The following is a 23,565-nucleotide window of genomic DNA, read 5'->3' as shown; positions in this document are numbered from 1 at the left end:
TCCATTGTTATTGCTACCTGCAGGAGAAATACGCTTCTGGGGTGCTTTCAGTGGCAACGAACGGAAAAATCGACTCGAGTATGGAATTGATCAACTCCTGATGGTAGCAAGTAGGGAGGCAGCTAGCTTTAGAGGAGGTTTGATCTACAGCAAAACAATGCCTTTCTTTCTTCTCTGCTGTCTTTTTACCTTGACTCCCTTTGGGGTCCCAAGATGGCTAAAAACAGCTCACCGCGCTAGTCCCCTTCACCCTCAGCAGGAAAGACAGCGCCTTTGTCCCACTATCCCCATCCTGAGTGTCACCCTGATTACAACAGCTGTGGTCACATGCTTCATGGTGGTTCTGGATAAAATGCAATGATTGCCTCAGCCTTCAGGGGTCCCCTGTGTGGGGACAGAGTCCCAGAGAGCAGTTTCCAGGCTCTCGGCCTCACATGGAAAGGTGCTGGCTCGGGTAGTAGATGGCCGTCGGCTGTGGCTAGTTGGCCATCAGCTGTAGCCAGTTAGCCAATTGGCCACTGATATAACTGCCGTGGCTGCGTTGGTTGGTGAGTCCATTGGTTAGCAGGCAGAGAAGCGGACAGCAGGTTGCAGGTCGTGTGACTCCAGCCTCCAGTGAGACTATAGTGGTGTGACTCCCCTACCTATGGCTCTGTGGGTGTTCCTTTTTGGCCTAGCCATATCCTGCGTTCTTGTGTGGGGAGCGGGACTAGAGACCCCGCAGGCTGCCCTGCATGACAAATGGCGCAGCGAGCAGGGTCTCCTGCATGACAGATGGCGCAGTGAGCTGGGTCCCCTGCACGACACCCTGTTTGACCTCCGAAATCAGGGAAGGAGTCAGTTTCCCTAGGACTACACCGATCTCCAAATGTAAAACAGGACTACTGGGAGAGTGGGGATGGGTCAGTGACAATCATCGTGTACAGTCAGGTGTCAGAGATTCAGAGGACTCGCTCGTTAAAGCGTTGATTTCCACATAACCTCATTCACTGATTCTTAGTAGCCCCAGAGACTCCACACTCATGGAGGCCTCTGTTTAATCCAGCGATTCTTATCACCTTCAGAGATGCTGATTTCATTGGCCTAGACATCAGTGTCTTGTTTTCAGCTTACCAGACAGATGATTCTCATTGGCAGCCAGGGCTGAGGACCATTGCTTTAATCTCTCACTCTTGCCACTTCTTCAGTCACACGCTTAGTTTTATGGACAGCTGAATTGTGTTGAATCTAAAGAAATAAGAATTAGGCAGACATCATTAAAATTAATCACATCTAACACTTATTGAGACATATGTTCCAGGCACATTGCAAGGTGTTTTACATGCATTATCTCATGTCATCCACTCAGCAATCTTATGAGGTAGAGAATATCATCTTTTCCACAGATGAGAAGCCCAAGACCCAGAGACCTTCACTTAATTGTCCAAGGTCATGTATCTAGTATGTGGTTAAGATAGGACTTGAACCCGACTCCAAAATTCCATGCACTTAACTCTTACACATTGTTTGTTCTGGAACCATAACTATACACGATCTCATTTATATTTCTTTTCCCAATCCTTTTTAGTCCCTGAAACACTTTTGTCAGGGTCTGCAAGGTGACATTTAGATGAGGTTTTGTTTTTAGACCCCCTTTAGTGTCTCCTGTACCATCTACTACATTTCATATACATTGTATTATGCACACAGATTATACCTAGTATCTATCTGTAGGTAGAAAGATCTAAATATGTGTTCACAAGTCACATGCTGTACACTTAGCATTTATATCTATATATACACACACCCCTCTACTTTACACACATATAAAAGTTACAGATGTAGTCCAAGGGAGAGAACACTGATTTAGACTTCCACTTTTGACTATCACTGTGACCTTAGACAAAGCGCCTAAATTTGTTAGCTTCCTATTTATTATCTCTAAAATAGGGAGATACTGCTTGCTCCAACTGCATGATTATCTGAGGATCAGATGCAATCCCAAACCTAGCAAGGAGTTTGGACCACACATTTTCTGGCAGCTGTAGAGCTGTACACATGAACCCTAGTAAATATGCATGATGTATTTTCATTACCTTTTGTTTTTTTAAAGATTTTATTGGGGAAGGGGAACAGGACTTTATTGGAGAACAGTGTGTACTTCCAGGACTTTTTTTCAAAGTCAAGTTGTTGTCCTTTCAGTCTTAGTTGTGGAGGGCGCAGCTCAGCTCCAGGTCCAGTTGCCATTGCTAGTTGCAGGGGGCAGAGCCCACCATCCCTTGCGGGACTCAAGGTATTGAACTGGCAACCTTGTGGTTGAGAGCCCACTGGCCCATGTGGGAATCGAACCGGCAGCGTTCGGAGTGAGGAGTGTGGAGCTCCAACCGCCTGAGCCACCAGGCTGGCCCTGTCATTACCTTTTATAGAGTAATTTCGCATCTCTGTGTAGCCCAGTTGATGATCCATAAATTTCCCTTCCCCTTGTTTTCTCGTCTACTGACAAACCTTTGGAGTTTCGTGTTATGTGTATGGGTCAGAGGTTGTGAATTTTACAGAAAGCAGGGGAAAGGAGAGAAGGAAAGGGAAAGAGTGGGAGAGAGCGTTTTTTACATTTTTTTTTTTTAAATTACAAAACAAGTTACTGTTTCCTAGGATGGGAGGAAATGGGCCCTTTTTACTTTCTTGGTGGGAGTGTAAATTGGTATAAAATTTTGGAGAGCTAGTTATCAAATTGAAGACCAGCATATCAATCCCATTTTCTACTAGATAATAAAAATTAATATATGTAAGCTCATTTATCCCAAGATTTAGCAGGAAAAGGTATGACAAGATAAACAACAAATAGTTAATGGTGGTTATCCCTGGTGGGTAGGAGGCAGTGCCTGGGAAGAGAGAGAAGTGTTATTTTTGACTTGGTATTCTTCTGTACGGTTTGAGCTTGCCTGCAAGCATTTGTTATTATTATCATAATTATTTTTTAATTATTATTATTTTTTTAAGGAGGGTGCAGCTCACAGTGGCCCATGCAGGGATCGAACCGGCAACCGTGGTGTTATTAGCACCATGCTCTAACTAACCGAGCTCACCAGTCACCTCCTATTATTATTATTATTAGTAGTAGTAGTAGTAGTATTGTTATTGCAAAATCCAAAAGAGGCTACGAGAGCCAGAGCAGAAGATAGCTGGTATGCACACATTAGCTGGGCTCATGTCCTTAATCCTTGGCTCCTCTCTACAAGGCAGGCCCACGGTCCCAGGAGGGCGCTGACCCCTGCCTGCCAGGCCCTCCTCCTGCTGTTTGGCAGTCCATTACCAGCTGCTTAAACAGCAGGTTCCCCGTGGCTGGTCAGCTGGAACTGCTTCAGGAGGACAAACAGGAAGGACACAGCTGCCCGTGGAGATTCCCGCATTGATCTCCTGGACAGGAAAACAATTTAAATCTTCAAATGTTGAGGAAAGCTTCATGCTAGTCTGTACAACTCCTTCAAGCCTCTGCCCGCAGAGGGGAGTGAGCCGGATTTATATGGCCCTGAAGGAAACGTTGTGGGGGCATGCCTTAGAACCTTCCAGCTCCAGGTCCTGGCAACGTGTCCTCCATAATTGGTTACGGTTTCAGGTCCACAGGCCGAATCACGTGGTGATCCTGGTCTCCTGTGTCAAAGTGGAGCTTTCTCTATAGAAAAACATTTCATCATCCCTACAGCCTACCCTTCTCTTATGCAAGACACCTGCAGGAGCTCAGAGCAAATACAGAGGGTGCCCCAAAAATGTATACACATTTTAAGAAAGGAAAACTGTATTAAAATTGGAATACTCAGTATATACAGTAAGATGAATACAAGTCACGTTTGACTTCTGCAATGACAAGAGGTGCTCAAAGTGGTTCCCATCAGCGTCCAGACACTTCTAATTACAGCGAAAGACTGCTTGAGCAACGCTGACCAAAGTGTCCACTTGTATACTTTTTTTGGCACCCCTGGTATAGGTTAAGGGAGGCAATGATATAGGTTAAGAAATCAGGTAGATAGAGGCAGCAAATCCCTGCTCTGACACTTCCTCATTGTGTGGCCTTAGGCAAATTACTTCACCTCTCTGAGCCTAAATTTCCTTACTTGTAAGATAGGGAAAATAAACCTACCTGTGTCACAGGGTTGTTGGTGCTGGTACCTGTAAAGGGTTTAGCACTCTGTGCCTGAAATAGAGGAACGCTCAGTAGAAGCTACGTTTCTGTGTGCTTGGAGCCTTATTTTCTATCCCTCTCCTCAATGGCGGTGGTTAGGAATTTGGGCTCTGTTATTTATTACAGAGGTTTTGGGCAGACCTCTTTGCACCTCAGTTTTCTCCTGGGCAGAATGAATATAAGGATTCCCATCTCACCAGGCGGCTGTGAAGATTCATTGAGATAATGCATATAAAACAGTACAGTGCCGGGGACACAGGCATTCAGAAAATGGGGCTGTCACAGTTTGCTGGTGAAAACTTAACATGTTTTCTATACACAAATACAAGTTTTGTAAAACCGTCTTCCGAATCCCGGCCTGCCCTCCCCTCACACTCTCCGAAAGTGAGCTGCTGGTTCCTCTCTGAAATTTAGTCTTGACCTCTGTGCTGTAGGATGTTCCTGTCCTCAGTCCCTTCTTTCTCTTCCAGCTTCTCTCTCGCTTCCTATCCAGGCATCTCATTAGTCCGATTAATAAACTGTTGCTGTCATTTCAGTTTAGACCCAGGAGTAGGGTCCCTTGGGTTGTGCATTCTGTGGGGGAAGTGATGTGGGGGGAGTTGCAGGCTGTCCTCATTTCCATGGGAGGGTGGAACAAGGAGCCAGGGTTGGCAGCAGATGGACCCTGGTCTCCTCAGACGTCATCAGGATAATCAGTGGGAACATCATTATACAGAGTCTGGCTGTTTGGCAGAACACCAGGGTCCCATTCAGGGACTGGAAGATTCCGCCACACAGATAATGACTACCCTGAGGCCTCTGGCCATCCCTGTTGGGCATGTGCACGTGTGCACACGTGCACACACGCGCATTGCAGGCACGCAGGCACGTTCCCGGGGCTTTCACTCAACCAAAGAGTTTGTGAGTGCATTCCAGGCCCGGAAGGCTGGTAAACAGGGTGAGGCTGGAGGGCTGGGAAACGCATGACTGCTCCTGCTGATTGCTGAGAATAACCAAACCCTGTGCTTCCCAAGAGCCTATTCAACCATCACAAGTGCCTCATCCTGAGTGAGAGCAGGTTCCCTCCCAGCCCTAGCAGGATAAAAGAGAATGGGGCTCACCAGTTAGCTCAGAAGCTCAAACAGGAATAAGTGGGTTTGTTGGGAACACAACTGAGTCAGCATTTTCAACCCCGCCCCCGACCCCACACACACCCCATTGGGTTGTGAAACTGGAGTTTATGCCCTCAGGCTGGGGATGGGGCAGGGTGTGTGTGTGTGTGTGTGTGTGTGTGTGAGTGAGTGAAAGAGAGAAAGAGAGAGAGAGAGAATGGTGAAGTCAGCCCAGTTATTTCCTCAACCAGTTCCACTATACATATCCGTTCAGGCAGATATTTAGGCAAAAGGGGGTTCCTATGAAACTCATTCTGCTGACCCCTGGCTCCTACTTGCTGCACTGTCAGCACTTCCATTCACCACCTAGAATCAGAAGCTTCTGTGCTGGCCTTGGCCCAAGGTGAGTGTGGAGAATGCCACATTTTCTTTCACTCCTCTGTCTCCTACTGTCCCACAAGCCCCAAGACCCATGCGCTGTGTATAATAGACTTGACTGCAGGCCTCAAAGGGTGACCCCGACCAGCTGCTTCAACATCACCTGGGAACTTCTTAGAAGTGCAGATTCTCAAGTGTCCCCCACATCTACTGAATCAGAAACTCTGGGCGTCTCAGCCCAACAATTTGTGTATAAAACAAGCCCTTCAAGTGATTGTGATACTTGCTGAAATTTAAGCACCGGTGTTGTATGTACCGGTGATGTATGATTGAGGGTAACTTGAAAAAAATTACAATGGAGGGAAGGAGACTGCATTAAAACAGCATTGTAAATAGGACTGTTTGCAAGCCTACAGGAATATAAAAAGGGTTTTTCACGGAGTTTTTGTTTCCGTCTTTGGAGGCCTACATACAAATCTTGATTTCTTCCGGTTGCAAGACAATCCAAAGCATGGGCTCACACACACACACACACACACACACACAACCTACCCTCTGGGGTCCCCGGACCCACATACAAACACCCATTTCCCACCTTCTCTCCACTGAGGCCACAATGTTCTTGAATTTGGTGTTTATCATTTTACTACATATTTGCTACATAGTATTTTTTGCATATTTTTAACTTTGTGTGTTTTGGAAATACTGTCCATATCTGTCCGCAGTTGGCTTTTTTCCATTTGCCATTAGGTTTTGAGATTTATCTTTGGTGCTACTATGTCAAAGTATTGTGTTGTTGATGAGCATTTAGGTTGCTTCCAGCTGTCAGCTATTGTAAATAAAACTGCCCTTGACGCTCTTGTGTGTGTTCCCTCTAGGATATAGTCGTATATCTAGGAATGGATCGTAATAACGTGCACCTTCAACTTTACTAGATCTTTCCAAGTTATTCTCCAAAGTGGTTAGACTAATTTAAGCTACTACAAAAACTGGATATAAGAGTTTCTGTTGCTCATTGCCGACATTTGGTATCACTAAACTTTAATACATTTGTTAAATGTGCCTATTGGTGGACGTGAATGGTAGTTTTTTTGTTTTGTTTTTTTGTAGTTTTACTTTGTATTTATCTGATTACTGTTAAACATTACTTTATATGTTTATTTGGCCATTTGGTTTCTTGTGTGATTTCATGTTTATTTCCTTTGTTTTTCTGTTGGGTTATTTATCTTTTCTTCACTGATCTGAGGAATTTTTTTTATATACTCTGGATAGACATTATAAATATCTTCTTTCAATCATGGCTTCCATTTTCACATTATGTATGGTGTTTTATGGTATAGATATTTTTCGTCTTAATACAGTCTAATTTACCAACTTTCTCCTATCTCTCTCCCATCTCGTTGGTGCTATTTGAGTCATGGTTACAAAATGTTTCTGTGTTTGTGAACACTGAGATGTTGTAACAAAGAGATCCCCAAATACAGTGGTTTAGAGAACAGAGACATGTATTTCTCTCTCACAAAACAGTCCCGAGATGAGTAGTTCTTCTTTTTTTTTTTTTTTTAAAGATTTTATTGGGGAAGGGGAACTGGACTTTATTGGAGAACAGTGTGTACTTCCAGGACTTTTTTCCAAGTTAAGTTGTTGTCCTTTCAGTCTTAGTTGTGGGCAGGGCGCAGCTCAACTCCAGGTACAGTTGCCTTTGCTAGTTGCAGGGGGCTCAACCCACCATCCCTTGCGCAGGAGTCCAACCGGCAACCTTGTGGTTGAGAGGATGCGCTCCAACCAACTGAGCCATCCGGGAGCTCAGCGGCAGCTCGAGGTGCCGTGTTCAATCTTAGTTGCAGGGGGCGGAGCCCACCATCCCTTGTGGGACTGGAGGAATTGAACTGGCAACCTTGTGGTTGAGAGCCCACTGGCCCTGTGGGAATTGAACTGGCAGCCTTCGGAGTTAGGAGCACAGAGCTCCAACCACCTGAGCCACTGAGCCGGGCTCCACCGAGATGAATAGTTCTGATTGCTGAGGTGGCTTTGCTGAGGCATTCAGGGACCAGGCATTCAGGGACCAAGGTTCATGCCATCTTGTGGGTTTGCCGTCCTCTTGGGCATTTCACCATCTTGTATAGTCAAAGCTGGGTCACTGCCACATTCAGACAGCAACCAGCAGGGAGAGAAGGAGAGCACGGGCGAGGCATACCGAATGTCAAGTCCCAGAGCTGCAAGTGGCAGCTCGTGTCTGCTCACATGCCATTGTGAGAACTTAATTTCATTACCAGACCCATCTGTAGGGGAGGCTGGAAAGGTACCCAGCTACACTGTAATTATCACAGAAGAATTGGGAGAATGGATTCTGTGGGCAAGGAGTAGTTTCTGTCACACCTTCTCTACCCCCCAGGTCTTTATTCTATTAGGGTTTTATCTTTATTATAATGTGAGGAGGGGTCGAAATTTTATTGTTTCTTGTGGTCCAGCATATTTATTGATTAATCCATCCATTTCTTATTGCTTTGTAATGTGACCTGTATCTTATATCAACTTTCCTATGTGTATGACTCGATTCTGTTCTGTCCTTTTGACTATTTGTTTATCCCTATACCTCTTCCCTAGTTTCTTAATGAGCATTATAATAAATCTTATAATAAATCTTATTATCTGGAAGGGTAGGCCCTTGACTTAACTTTTTCTTATAAAAATAGTCTTGGTTCTTCTTAGTCCTTTGCTTTTATTTATAATTTTAGGGTCGACTTGCAAAGTTTCATAACATACTTTATTAGAATTGCATTGCTCTTAGGGATTCATTTTGGCAGACTTGTCATTTTTAACCTATTATAAAAGAGAACATATAGGAATCTACATTCTGGTCGTAAAGCAAAACCCATATAACCATCACCCAGGTCAAGAAACAGAATACTGCTGGAACTCCAGAAGCCACCTATACTTGTCTATTCCTTACCAATCACAATTGTCCTCCTCCCCTGTAGAGGTAACCACTGTTAACTTTCATAGGAATTTTTTTTTTTTTAAATAGTTTTTCTGCCAGGGTCTACGTCTAAATAAAATTTCCCCTGTTTTTAAGCTTTACGTGAAAAGACTAATATAGTATGCCCTCTTTTATCATTTGGAATTTTGGCTTGTGTTTGGATTGCTTCCAGTTTGGGGCAATTACTATAATGTTGCTATCAACATCTTGGTACATGTTTCCAGGTACATCAGCATGTTTATCTCTAAGGTATATACCTAAGCATGGGATTGCTGGATCCTGACACATGTACATCTTCAGCTTTGTTAGGTAATGCCATGCTGCTTTCCAAAGTGGTTACCTAACTCCCATTCCCACTAGCCTTTGGTGAGACAGTTCATTGCTCCACTTTCTTACCAACACATGGGATTGTTAGGCTTTATAGTTTTGGTCAATCTCACATGGGTAGTGGTATTTCATTGTGCTTTTAATATTCCATTTCCCTGACAAATATTGAAATCGAGCAGTGTTTCATATGCTTTTTGGCTATCTGTATTGTTTTTTTTCCCCTTCATTTGAAGTGCATGTTAAAATGTTACACCCATTTTTCTTTTGGGTTGTTTGCTTTTAGCTCATTGATTTGTAGGAATTCTTTGCAAATTCTGGATACTTTGTTATGTATGTTACAAATGTCTTTTTATGGTGTCTTTTGTGAATGAAAATTTATTCTAATGTATTCAAGCTTATCATTTTCTTCTTTTATGATTAATGATTTTTTTTTCCATTTTAAGATATGCTTTTCTACTCCAAGTGAAGAAGACAGCCTTTACTATTCTCTTCTAAAAGCTTCATGGTTTTTTTTTGCAGTTACGAATAGTCACAGCAATATAAAATACAGCACAGGGAATATAGTCAGTAATAATATAATAACTATGTATGGTGCCAGGTGGGTACTAGACTTATCGAGGGGATCACTTTGTAAGTTATATAAATGTCTAACCACTATGCTGTACACCTGAAACTTATATAATGTTGTATGCTAACTGTAATTGAAAAATACAAAAAAATAATAAAAGCTTCATAGTTTTGCCTTTCATTTTTGGTCTTGAATTGATTTTTGAATGTGGTGTGAGAAAGTATCCAGTTTTATTTTTTTCCATATGATTATCTAATGATCTCAGCCTGTACTTTCTCCCCGATCTGAAGTTCCAGCTGTGTCATAAATCAAATATCCAGTGACGTCTCTGATGTGTACCAAAAGTCTATTTAACTTTCCCTGAGGCAATACTATCCTGTTTAATTGCTATAGCTTTCAAAACCTAAAACCTACCTTGACAGCTGGTAAATCAAGTTCTGCATTTTTCCCCCAAGAGTATCTTTGCTATTATTTTCCTCTTACACTACCATGTACGTTTAGGATTTTTATTGGGATTGCATTAAATCTACAAACCAACACGGAGAGTTAACATCTTTAATAATAATATAATAATGATTCTTTCAGTCTAAAAGCATAGTATAACTCTCCATCCGCTTAGGTCTTTTTTTAAAAATACTTTTTAATAACGTTTTATAATGTTCTCCATGTAATTTTTCTCTTGCACTTCTTTGTTTTATCTAAGTATCTTTTAGATTTTATTGCTGTTGCACACGAGATGTGATCAAACAATATAGTGAATGTTTAAATTTAAAAAATGTATTACAGTAAAAGACACATTGACATTAATCCCTTCTTAAAATACTCCCCCTTGCTGCGAACACACTTATCCCATCGCTCTTGTCACTTTCTTAAACAGTTCTGGAAGTCTTCTTTTGTGAATGTCTTTAGGTGCACTGTCGTGCCTGCCTCAATGTCCTGAATTGATTCAAAATGTTTACCTTTCATGGCCATTTTGACTTTGGGGAAGAGCCAGAAGTCACTTGGTGCCAGATCCGGCGAATAAGGTGAATGAGGACGCACCATAATGTTTTTATTTGACAGAAATTGCCATGTACCAGAAGCAATGTGTGACATAGAGCGTTGTCATGATGGAGGATGATTTACAGCACATTTTAAAATACATTTCTCAACTATAGCTCACACCTGACTGACTGCACGGAACAAGTTGAAACTTGCCACATACTGTTACTAAGGTTTGACCTGCCACTTCCTGTATTGAAGATCCCTGCCTTTCCGTTGGATGGCACTTGGTAGCAGCATTCCCCATAGTTTGTGATCACAACAGAAAGGCTCTGTGTCACATTGCTTCTGGTATGGCAATTTCTGTCAAATAAAAACATTACAGTGTGCAGGCCAGCCCGGTGGCTCAGGTGGTTGGGCCAAGGTCGCCGGTTCAATTTCCACATGGGCCAGTGAGCTGCGCCCTCTACAGCTAAGATTGTGAACAATGGCTCTCCCTGGAGCTGGGTGGCTGTGAGCAGCTGGAGGTTGATGTGGGCTGCTGTGTGCTGCCATGAGCAGCCGGTGGCCAGTGTGAATGACTGGCAGCCGGCGAGAGCTGCCGTGAACTGCTGTGGATGGCCGACCAAGGACCACGACCGACTGCCTCAGCCGGGGGAACGCAAGGCTCATAACACCAGCATGTGCCAGGGAGCTGTGTCCTACACAACTAGACTGAGAAACAACGGCTTGAACTGGCGTGGGGCGGAGGAGGGGGAAGGCAGAAGAAGAGGGGGAAAAAAACAAAACAAAACTCCAGAACTGTTTAAAGAAAAAAATTACAGTGTGTCCTCATTCATCTTATTCACCGGATCTGGCACCATGTGACTTCTGGCTCTTCCCCAAAGTCAAAATGACCATGAAAGGCAAACATTTTGAATCAATTCAGGACATCAAGGCAGCCATGACAGCACAACTAAAGACACTCACAATAGAGGACTTCCAGAACTGCTTGAGAAAGTGGCAAGAATGATGGGATAAGTATTTTCAAAGTGAGGGAGAGTATTTTAAGGGGGATTAATGGTAATGTGTCTTTTACTGTAATACATTTTTTAAATTGAAACATTCACTGTATTTCTTGATAGCACCTCATTGCTGTCTTTAAAAAATTATATTTTATAATTGCTGATTCATTAGAATAATATTGATTTTAGTATGTTGAACCTTTTTACTCATTTCCAATCATTTACTTGAAGATTCTTTTGGATTTTTTCTTCAGATAATCATATCCCATGTGAGTGAGGGTAGTTTTGTTTCTTCCTTTAAAATCTTTTACTCTTTAAAGACCAGTTTGGTATGCACTCTTACAAATGGTGATCTTGTATTTAAATATGGCATATCTTAAAATGAAAAAAACCACCTCTGTATTAAAAAAAAATCCTCATATCTTTAATGTCTTTGCTTGCCCTGGTTGGGACCTTTTGCTGCTCTGGTTATGACCTCTGATACAGTGTTATATAAACAGTAGGAGGCATTACTTTCTTGATCCTAAGTTAAATGAATATTTTTAATGTTTCACTATTAAGTATGAAGTTTGCTGCAGGTTTTGGTAAATACCCTTTATCAGCTCAAGGAAGTTCATTGTTTTCTAAGTTGGCAAGAGTTTTTATAATGAATATGGCTGGAATATTATGTTTTACATACATACGTGATATATCTCAGAGTAGATATTTACATATATATCTCATATGACATATGTGATCTATATTATGTATCATATAGTATATATGTGTGTTGAAAAAACCATATGACTCTTTGAGTATATGAAAAAAATATATATTTATATGATATATACATACAGAGGGTGCCAAAAAATGTATACACATTTAAAGAAAGGAAAAAACTGTATTAAAATTACCCAGATGGTAACCACTTGGAGCACCTCTTGTAATTGCAGAAGTCAAATGTGACTTGTATTCATCTTTTGTTATCGGTATATATTGAGTATTTCAATTTTAATACAGTTTTTTCCTCTCTTAAAATGTGTATACATTTTTTTGGCATCATATACACGCCCATGTGGTCAGACAATTAAGTTCATGAACTCTTCGTAGAAAAAGGGCTACATACCTCATTGCTGAATATCACTACAGTCACTTTCAAAGTACTCCCCTTGGGAAGCTATGCACTGATGCCAGCGCCTAGTCTACCCTTCAAATTGAAGCAATTTTGGAACTTTTTCTGGAATGTCCATCAGGGCGGTCGTTGTATTACTATCGATGTCCTGAATGTCATCAAAATGTCATCCTTTCAATATTTCCTTTATCTTCGGTAAAGGAAGAAGTCATTGGGGGCCAGATCAGGTGAGTATTGAGGGTGTTTCAATACACTTTTTTTGTTTACTGGCTAAAAACTCCCTCACACGCAGTGTCATGTGAGCTAGTGCATTGTCGTGATACAAGAGCCATGAATTGCTGGCGAAAAGTTCAGGTGGTCTAACTTTTTCATGCAGGATTTTCAGTACTTCCAAATAGTAAACTTGGTTAACTGTTTGTGTAGTTGGTACAAATTCATAATGAATAATCCCTCTGATATCAAAATAGGTTAGCAACAGGGGCGGCCAGATGGCTCAGTTGCTTAGAGCACAAGCTCTTTAATAACAAGGTTGCCGGTTCGATTCCCACATGGGCGAGTGAGCTGCACCCTTCTCAGCTAGACTGAAGACCAACTGCCACTGAGCTGCCGAGGGGTTGCTGGATGGCTCAGCTGGTTAGAATGCGAGCTCTTAACAAGGTTGCTGGTTCAATTCCCTCATGGGATGGTGGGCTACGCCCCCTGCAACTAAGGTTGAAAACAGTGACTGGACTTGGAGCTGAGCTGTGCTCTCCACAGCTAGATTGAAGGACAATGGCTTGAGTTGGAGCTGATGGGCACTGGAAAGACACACTGTTCCCCAATATTCCCCAACAAAACAAACAAACTCTTTATTCCATTGTTAATGAGAAATGGATCACTAAACTCCATTAAAAACATGTATTTGCTAAATCTAGTTGGATATATTGGGGCTTATTCCACGATTCGTTTATTTGTGTGTGTATTGACATTTTTCATAATAAAGTTTTAAAAAATATTTAGGGAACTGTATAGAGTGTAAGATCATCTCATATGTTCGTTTATCAAACATTTATCGAGTGTGTATTATGTGCCAGGTACTCTGCTAGCACATATGGGGAATATAAAGATATACAAGTACTAACAGAATGGTAAAAAATAATGTGCACGATGAATTAAGAGCTGGGAGGTGTGACCTGCAGCACTTACTGGGGAGGACACAGGAGAATATTTTAATGAGACTAGAAGGAGGCTCTGAAACTATAATGCAGAGAGGTACTAAGGTGCCCTGTATTTTTGTGGGGCTCTTGCCTGTGCCCTTTCTTAGTGGAGGTCACGCATGCCCAACAACCCGGCAATGGAGGCTAAAAGTAAGTTTCACTCTGCTATCTTGGCTTTCAACGTTTGGTTTGGATTAGAACATTGGGTATATCCTTGAGTCCAAGAAATATTTCAATATTAGAAAACAGGTGTTTTTAAAAAATTTATTGGGGTGACAATTGTTAGTAAGCAACCAGGTTTTTACAAGCATAATTGTGACTCCAAACCTGCCCTGGAAAGATTGATTTCAGTGACTCTCTAGGACAGCCCCGTGACCTAGGCATTAGCCTTCTTTTTAACCTGCTCAGGTTTTCAATGTATAAGAGTCAGAACACTCATAGATAGTAATGCCAGCCTGCCTCTGTCTTTGGGCCACTTGGTTTGACCTTTCGGGGCTTGTGTCCTCATCAGCAAAAGCAGTCTTGCCAATTCCACAGTCATTTAGCGACCAAGCAAGGTAACATGCACAGGCTCTTTAAAAGTATAAAAGCTCTACATATAAGTGCATCATCACTATTATTCACTCTTATTCATAATCTTGGATATATATATATACATGACTGCGTGAGCTTAAGGTGGCTAGACATCACTGTTTCTAGTAGGTTTTCCATAGCCTCTTCTTCAGGATAAATAAAAAATATCCTCACACCCAGCCTTCACTTTGGGGGCTGTTCCAACACTCTTTTATCTACAGGTTCCTTTAGCTTTTCTGAGACTGAACGTAAAAGGACAGCATTCTGCAAAACAGAGGAAAGGAGTATTTTGCTTGGAGACGTGACTTGCAGGAGCTGTCCCACCAACATTTACTGAATTCCAAGCTAGAACAGAAGCTGGAAGTACACGGATGCATAACCCAAGCTTCTGCCCTTAGGACTTGACGCGTCCATCACCTGATGGTGATAACGTGCTTCCGGTTAGCGGCGTGGGAGTCGCCGCCCACTTGCAGGACTGCACCAACTGCTGGCAAGCAGGAGAGGGCAGAGCAGGCCCAAGCTCGGCTCCGGAGGCCGACGAGCCAGAAGGAAGCTCCCGCGCCGCTTTTGTGGCTGCGGCTTGGAAGGTAGCTGGTCTGCCATTGCCTTTTCTTGGAGCCCAAAGATAAAAGATCCTTTCCTCTTACTATAGTTGATAGACCCCAAGTCGGGACCTCGGACTGGCAGCGCTTCGGTCCTTACTCCCTCTTAAGGAGCCACTGCGCCCTCCAGTGGAAGAACGGGGATAGAGCCCCAGAGGGGTACACGAAAGTGCAGGACACCTTAAACTCCGCCTTTACGGAACTTGCTGTCTCCGGCCCCGCCCCCCACGGAGTCCCGCCCCCGACGCGGTCGCGTCCTGTGGCACCGATTGGTTGGCTTCTGTGCGTGAAGACGTTACGTGGTGGGGCGGGGCGGACGAGCGTTTTCTGTGGAGCTTCAGCGGTGTACGCTCGGCCGCCGCCCCCACTGCTGTGCAGTGTCCGCCCCTCTGCTGCCTTTGGAGGGCACAGGCCACCGCCGGGGCTTGCGGTGGTCGCACAGCCGCCCAACGCCTCCGCTGAGCCACCTCTTCTATCTGGCGGCTCTTCTCGGCTGGCTCCAGGTCGGGGGTGAAAATGGCGCCGGCGCCTCGAGGCGTCCGGGAGGAGCCGCTGCGGGAGTGTGGGTCGGGACCACTTTCCCGGCTGCTGTTCGTGGCGCAGGCCTTCCTGCTGCTGCTGCTGCCGGCGGCGGCCCGGGCAGGCCTCTGCCCCGCGCCCTGCTCCTGCCGCACCCCTCTGCTGGACTGCAGTCGCAGGAAGCTTCCGGCGCCGGGCTGGGGGGCGCTGTCTGGCCCGCTGCCTGCCGACCTCGCCAGCCTGTGAGTGGGGCTGCGGGCGGTGGGGGCGGGCGCGTGGGGGCGGCCGGAAAACCTGGAGGGAAGGTCCCGGAGCTTGTGGGGACACCAGGCGGCTGCCTCGCGGCCCGGAGTCCGTGCAGCCTGGGCTGGGGAGGCGCGGGGCAGCGGCCCTGGGACGGGCGCGGGGCCCCGGGCAGCCGCGCGGACTCGGGGTGTGGGAGCTGCTGCCCGGTCGGTGCCTGGTCCCCGGGCGCGGGGGTTTCGTAGCCACGGTCGCCGACGACACGTGCACTGCCTTTGTCCCCCGTTCGCGTTTCGGCTCGTTTGTTGTGCGTCAGGTTTTGTTCTCGACGGGGTTAGGGGCGATCCGGTACCGCCGCGAAGGAATAGTGAGCGGCGCTCTGGTTCTCACTGAGGATCCTCGGTGAGGAGGGCGAGGAGTCGGCTTCCCCACGGCACGTGGTGCGGCGGTTGTGGTCCGCGCCTGTTTCTGGGGGCGAAGCACCGACCAATGAGCCCTGTTTGTGGAGGTGCGAGAAGCCGCGGCAGTGATGGGGTGCACCGCGCGGGTGCTCGTTTTGACCGGGCGGTGCTGGACAGGGGCACCTGGGGAGCTCCTTCACCCGAGCCGGCCGGGTGGCCTCAGCAGCAACAGGAGGCATTCACCGCTGCAATTACGGGACTTGATCACCACTCACCCACAGTTACGTCTCTGCCGCTCGCTGAACAATTCGTTTGTTAATTGGCAGCCTTCTGATGGAGCCGTCTCTAAGAGTTGTCACGTGGCTCGGTGCGAGGTCGGAGGGAGAGTGGAGGGGGGAGGGGGGTTCACAGTGTGGGGGATAGAAATGATGAACGTCTAAGGATTACCTTGTCTGGTGCACCTGACACTAAAAATAAAATAAAAAATAAAAAAAAATAAAAGAGTTGTCACGTGGCTCAGTGTGAGGTCGGAGGGAGAGTGGATGGGGGGGAGGGGGGTTCACAGTGTGGGGGATAGAAATGATGAACGGCTAAGGATTACCTTGTCTGGTGCACCTGACACTAAAAATAAAATAAAAAATAAAAAAAAATAAAAGAGTTGTCACGTGGCTCAGTGTGAGGTCGGAGGGAGAGTGGATGGGGGGGAGGGGGGTTCACAGTGTGGGGGATAGAAATGATGAACGGCTAAGGATTACCTTGTCTGGTGCACCTGACACTAAAAAATAAATAATAAAAAAAATAATAATAGTAAAAGAGTTGTCACGCAAAAGAATAGGTTGAGGTGTAAATTAAAATAGGAAAGGCTGCTTGAATTTTCAGCGGGACTAGAATCCAACTAGCAGGTCCCCGTCTGCTGCGGAGGTTCAAGTGTTGAGACATTTGCGAATAGGTTAGAAGAGAAGGAAAGGAAGCCACCTCACAAACTCCTGGAGACCCCTACCTGTAGCTGGGTGTGGTCCTCTTGTTACACACAAAATTTAAAAATCCGTATCAGTGTGCAGCGGAGTCTGAATTAAACCCGGTCCAGCATCTGTGTCATGCAGCAAGTTGTCTTTTTCTAAGAAATTGGAATGGAACAGCTACCTGACCATGACAGAATAAATCTGGTGCAGCCTGGAAAACAGTACAAGTTTATTTATTTAGCTGTAATTGAAATAAGTGTGGCCTACTTTTTAAGATTCTCCAGCGGTAGGTAAACAATAGTTAGAAATCGTTGTACGTAAGGTACATTACTTTGCGTCTCAGTTGGATTTTTGTTTAATCATGACAAATTGTCTAAAGCCAAATGACGTTCAAAAATTTTAAATGTTCTGTCATGAAATTGATATTTTCAATTGGAGTGAAATGCCTTGGAGAACAATTCTGCTGTAGAAACGTAATTGTATGGAAGTCTTACATTATTAGCAGAACTCTTAGAGTATTAAAAGATGGGGTTGTGCTATTTTAAACTGACAGTGTAACATTCTTCAGCACTTGCCTTCAGCTATAAAACCACCAGGTGCACATGGGTTTCTTTACGTAATTTTGAGTGTTTAAAACACACGCAATACTTTAAAACATTCGTGATTCAAACTCAAATGCTCAAGACGCGTGGCCATCGTTGAAAAGATTGTAGACAAAATTCATTAATCCTGGTTTTTGAAATATATGTGTATGTATCTGCTCTTGGTTCCCAGCACAGAGCTGAGACCCTTGTAATTTCCTAGATGATAAGGGTGCTAGGAGCATCTTTCTTTCAAATATTTGGTCTTTGACGCTGATTCCTGACATAGAGCTCCTAAATCCCTTGGAATTTCCTGGGTGATAGGAGCGTCTTTTGATCTAATGAGGCAACTTTTGGGGCTCCTGGATAGCTTCAGGATGGGGTCTGGTCACCAGAAAGACCAATTGCTGTTGATTAGAAGCTTGGAACTTCCAATCTTAATCCCCTTCATCCTGGGAGGAGAGAGGGGCTAGAGATTGAGGTAATAATTGATCATGCCTATGTGATGAAGTCTATAAAAATCCTGAGTGTGGGGTTCAGAGAGCTTCTGGGTTGGTGAACACATCTACGTGCCAGAAGGGTGGTGTACCCCAACTCCATGGGGACGGAAGCTCCTTTGCCGTACCATTTCAGATCTCGCCCTATGTGTCTGTTCATATGGCTGTTCGTCTTTGTTCTTTATCATATCATTTATTATGTAATAAGCAGTCAATGTAAGTAAGTGTTTCCCTAAGTTCTGCGAGCTCTTCTAGCAGGTGATTGAATCTAAGGAGGGGGTCATGGGAACCTCCGATTTGTAGCTAAATTGGACAGAACTTGTGGGTCACATGGGGTCCTACTACTTGTGATTGGTGTCTGAAGTGGGGTACAGTCTTGTGAGACTGAGTTCTTACCCAGTGAGATCTGCACTAACTTCAGTTAGTGTCAGAATTGGATTGAATTGCAGGATACCCAGCTGGTGTTGGAGAAATGGTTGGTGTGGGGAAGAAAAATAAAACCAACAACGTGTATCTGGTGTCAGAAGTATTATGTGTGTAAGTAAAGCAAGAAACAGGTGACAAAAAAATCTTTGTTTGACGAAAGTTTAGTCAGGCTCCTGAACCCTGTCCTAAACTGTCTGTTCACATTCTTGTAAAATGCAGTTTTAGCAAGAAGCCCCCACCCTCGATGTATGATTGGGTTCCTCACCTATGCCATCTCCCAGGTGATGTCTGATCACGCTGACCTGTTTTCAGCAAGAATCCCATTAGGTCTGTTTAGTCAGAACCCTCTTATCCCTGATGTTTTTCTCTTAGTATTTTCCATCCACTGACTCCATCCATCCTGCTCCTTAGCTATAAATTCCCAGTTACCCATGCAGTATTCCTAGTTGAACCCACTCTCCTTCCCCCACTTAAAAATTTATGCCTATTGAGATAGTTCCCCACCCCCCAGTCTTCCTTACCACGCTTTATTAAGTATTATTGAATACTTTTTTCCTTTTAACAGTTACGGTGCCACAGCTCCAATAGGATCAGATTCATCATTGGACCCCCGGACCTCTCACCCAGGACCCTAAGTGCGTACCTTTGAAGTTTTTATCTTCACTCCTGACTGATTGATCGGGGATCCATTGGTGAGTCCGACTCCTGAACCCTTGCTCCGGACAAACGTCCGTGGACGCTGGTAAGGACAGATTTTGATTCTTAAGAGTCTGAGTATACTCCAGAAGATGGGATAGAATCCCGGATAAACACAGGCTGAGTTAAAGTCCTAGGTTTCCCTGTTTTTAAGAAGCCCGCAGTCCTAGCCAAGCTGCTATTTGTAAGAAGCTGGGTTAGAGGCCTGGGCTTCTTTGAAAGGTAACTGCTGGGCTGAAGTCTCTTCTTCCTGGCTCTTTTCTACTTGAGTGGGGATTATTCCCTGACACTGGGCTGGAAGTCTCTTCTTCCTGGCTCTTTTTAAAATCATGTCCTGGCTCTTTTTGATTATTTTCTGACTCTTTGCACTGGCAGTTCTTTCTTCCTGGCTGTCTGTGCACCTCTCAGTTTTCTGTATTGGATCGTGGAACTTCTCAGTTGACTAACACCCTTGTTAAACCCCTGCCGAATATATTCTCCGCTGGCTCCGTCTACTTCTATTCTTGTTGGCAGGCCTTTGCTGAGAATAAGTGGAAATTCAATGGCTTCTTTGGGAAACTTGAGATGTCCTCAAACTGGCTCCCCTAAGACCTCTTCCCTCCCATTGCCTCTGCTCCTCCTTTCTCCTCTTGTTACCTTCAGTCTTAACTCCAGTTCCCTTGACTCCTCTGATGTGTCCCCCTACAAACCTCTTCCTCCTCCATCCCTCTGTCCATCCCAGCCAGACCTTTTTCCATGCCAATCTCCATAGTCACCCTCCACAGGGGCAGTCAAGGGACTTAGAGACCCCCAAAAGCAACTGCTTGAGGCTGGAAAGGAAAAAGACTAATTGGAAATAGACTGGATGTTTTAGTTAGTTGGATGGGCTTTGGAGACATCCAGACAGCTGCTAGATATTTCCTTGGTCACTCACATATATATAAACATAAAGTTGAGAAAGGGCAAGAGCTAATTATTTTATATAAATCAGTGAGTTTGTATTGCTATGCTTTACTAACTCATAGCTAAAATTTTAGAATGAAAACTAAGATCTCTACTGGAGTCTGGATTTTATGTATGTATATATGTGTATGTTAACAGGTATGTGATATTTTTCTACGTCAGGGTAGTATTACCAAATTATAAAATCCCTTGAAGGAGTTCTGTTCAAATTGGCATAGAAATAAACGAGTGCTCCTATATATTAAGTATTCCTGAAACTCAGAAATAGAGAAACTATCCCCATGTTTTAACTTTACATGATATGGGATGATTTTCATAAATAAAGCTAATTTGCAAGCTGTTGGTAAAATAACAACAAGCATGTCTTCAGAATCGTCAGCATTAAATATAGTACAGATACACAATTTTTTTCCTACCTAGGTTTACTAGTCAGACAAGTTTGTTATCTGTACTAGATGTTTAAGATTATAAAACTATAAATCCAAACTAAGAATAAAATATACAATAAAAATGAATTGCTTGATGTATGTCAAGCACAGCAGTACAAAAAGAAGAAAAAAGAGGCAAAGACCATGTATTTAACCTTTTTAGGTATTTGCTTTTGTGATGCCTGCCTAACATGCATGTGTTGTAAAAATAGTTAATAGGAATATAACTTGAGATGATGGCAAGCTTTGTTTGGTGTTATGTCTGCCTAGGATAAAAATCGAGGTCATTTCTACAACAGATTAAATTGCTGAAACATTCATTCCTGAACCTAAGTTTAAGTTTATATATTTTTGGCATCTTGTTTTTATATGGTGTAGAGAAGCTAAAGATATTTGGATCTATTAGTAAACATGTCCTTTGCTTTGCCACATTGAAAAATTGTACTGTGAGGGATCATATGCCTCTAGAAATTGTGAAATTGTATATTCATAAATTTACTAATCTACAGAATACTGATATAGGGCAGACCACAGCTATCTACTTTCTAGTTTTTTCTGTAAAAGAAATGTTACTAATAGTTAAAAATTACAATCAATATATATAAATGAAACTAGTAGAAACCATGAGAATGAAGAGAAACAACTTCGTATGCAAAGTATGCAAGGTATGAAGGATGTGTGTTTGTTCAGGGGAAAAAAGTAATTTTATTTTAAGGTAGACTGACTGGTTGTTCCAGAATGAGAAAGGAGAAATACAGGACAAAGACCAAAAGGATATTAGAAAATTGGTTGTGGATTTATAGAACAGGAATTTTGTGCGGTTAAGTTGCTAAGATCAAATGGATTTGTTTATAAGTTAAAAATCAAACTTTAAAATCAAAAGTGTATTGATGAAAACTAGAATGCCAAAGTTTTCTTGGAATATTTGTTTGCTCTTATTAAGAAATTGTAAAAAGGTTTTCCTTTGTTTTAAATAATCTGCCTAGGAAACAGATTTTTTTTTTCCAAGTCAAGTTGTTGTCCTTTCAGTCTTAGTTGTGGAGGGCGCAGCTCAGCTCCAGGTCCAGTTGCCGTTTCTAGTTGCAGGGGGCACAGCCCACCATCCCTTGTGGGAGTCGAACCGGCAACCTTGTGGTTGAGAGGAGAGGATGCGCTCCCACGTTCCAACCAACTGAACCATGCTCCAACCAACTGAACCATCCGGGAGGCAGCTCAGCTCAAGGTGCCGTGTTCAATCTTAGTTGCAGGGGGCGCTGCCCACCATCCCTTGCGGGACTCGAGGAGTTGAACCAGCAACCTTGTGGGTGAGAGCCCACTGGCCCATGTGGGAATTGAACCGGCAGCCTTCGGAGTTAGGAGCACGGAGCTTCAACCACCTGAGCCACCGGGCTGCCAGTAAACAGATTTTGTGTCATCAAACTAATTTTCTGTGCTTCATCTTGTATTTATCAGGTCTTTGATTACTTAAAAAAACTCAGTTTTCTCAATATTAAAAGAGCTAAAATTTTTTTTTGCAACTGTGTAACTTTTTATATTTGCCTTAGAAATATTTTGTCACGTTGTTTAAATGAATAACTTAAGTGTTGTTTCACAGTGACCTGTGATCTTCTTTAGCCAAGTGTTTGATATTTTTGACAGCTTCACAAAATCAAATTCTAAACGGAGTCTTTCTGACCTCAAACTGACATTGAGATTTTCCAGAGGGCCCTGGAAAATCTCAACAGATTTGTCTCTCACCTTGTGAAAAAGAGATGTTACACTAATCACGTTTATTTGGTATGTTAAATTACCTGGGAAGCATTGTCAGATAAGAAATGATGGCAGACCTTCTTAGGTTATGTATGTATAGATAGATGGATGCTACTAATACAGGTGTCCAGGAATGTATGACGTGCATAGGAATTCCTCAGTACCCTTGTCTAGTTCTTACGTCACATTCTGTATGCCATAGAAATAACGAATTTCCTTATCAAATGAACTCTCATCAGAACTTTAACCATAGCCATTTTAAGCCTTTTCATTCACAGACAAGTTTTTGTTTTACTCTCATTCTTCTGAAAGCATTTACAATCAGCTACAGGCAAGAATGCCGCACGCTGGCATCAGTTGAATAACTTTAAGACCATGCCCCTGGGCTGCGTAGGAATTTCCAGAACTAATGAAGAAGCTGATGGATTCATAAAACTGTTAACCCAGGATCAAGCAGAACAAGAGTTAATTACATGGGACTGAATGAACTGCTGAGGTTGATTATAATTTTTTATGACTCTTCGTTTGAAATATCGCTGGTTTTTTAATGTGTTGTTTTCCAGATTTAAAGAATCCTTTTTGCTGTTCTCATAAGCTATCGATAGCGAACAACAATCTGGTTAATTATACCTTTGCAAACTAATACGAAATAATTACTTTTTCTCCCTAACTGACCCCTTCAGAATTCAGAAACTCTTAGTGAGGATGCATTCTGATTTTTATGATAAGATAGTTATTTTGCATAAGTTCAGAAAGAATCTGTTTTTGTAGTAGGGCACCATGGGAAACATTGGTATTGTTATTACCAGGTTTTGACTGGACAGTGATGTACGTGGGCTCTAGTTTAAGGGACTAAGACTGACCTCATGGAGCCACTGCTCTTGGAGAAACGGGCCTGGGACGTGGCCTGCAGGCTTCCCAGCCTTATAGGTGAGGAGGGAAGCTCACTTCCGGACATGCCCAGGAACCTCCGGATATGTTGGGGACCTTGAGAAGAGAGGAATTCACCCAGATCTAGAGGTGTCGGATTCCCCAGTCTGGTGGCTGGTTCCTAAATTGGCTTCCTAGCCTCGAGAGGCTTCTCAGAGTCTCATCTGAGCCTCCTTATGAAAAGTTCCCCAAAAGTAAACTCAAAAAGAGCCTTTATGGCC

The 23,565-nt window shown here is 43.5% G+C and overlaps 1 protein-coding gene across 4 annotated transcripts in view; it reads left to right on the top strand.

Moving 5' to 3' along the window:
* LRIG2 (leucine rich repeats and immunoglobulin like domains 2) overlaps positions 1–23,565 on the top strand; it is a 91,524-nt gene that overhangs the window by 26,612 nt on the left and 41,347 nt on the right. For 2 of the 4 annotated variants that reach the window (XM_081026035.1, XM_081026034.1), the window contains exon 1: positions 15,275–15,731. The exons of 1 other annotated variant lie outside the window; for it this stretch is intronic. In XM_081026035.1, coding sequence (XP_080882161.1) covers positions 15,487–15,731 — 245 coding nt within the window. In that variant the 5' untranslated portion in view covers positions 15,275–15,486. Of the gene's footprint in view, positions 1–15,274; positions 15,732–23,565 lie in introns of those variants that run through there. One more of the 4 variants, XM_081026036.1, reaches the window with a different exon arrangement.

This window comes from Rhinolophus hipposideros (assembly GCF_964194185.1).
Source record: "Rhinolophus hipposideros genome assembly, chromosome: 19".
Lineage (NCBI taxonomy): Eukaryota > Metazoa > Chordata > Mammalia > Chiroptera > Rhinolophidae > Rhinolophus > Rhinolophus hipposideros.
Note: the sequence above shows the minus strand (reverse complement) of the source record. Positions and strands in the feature narration are given on the sequence as shown.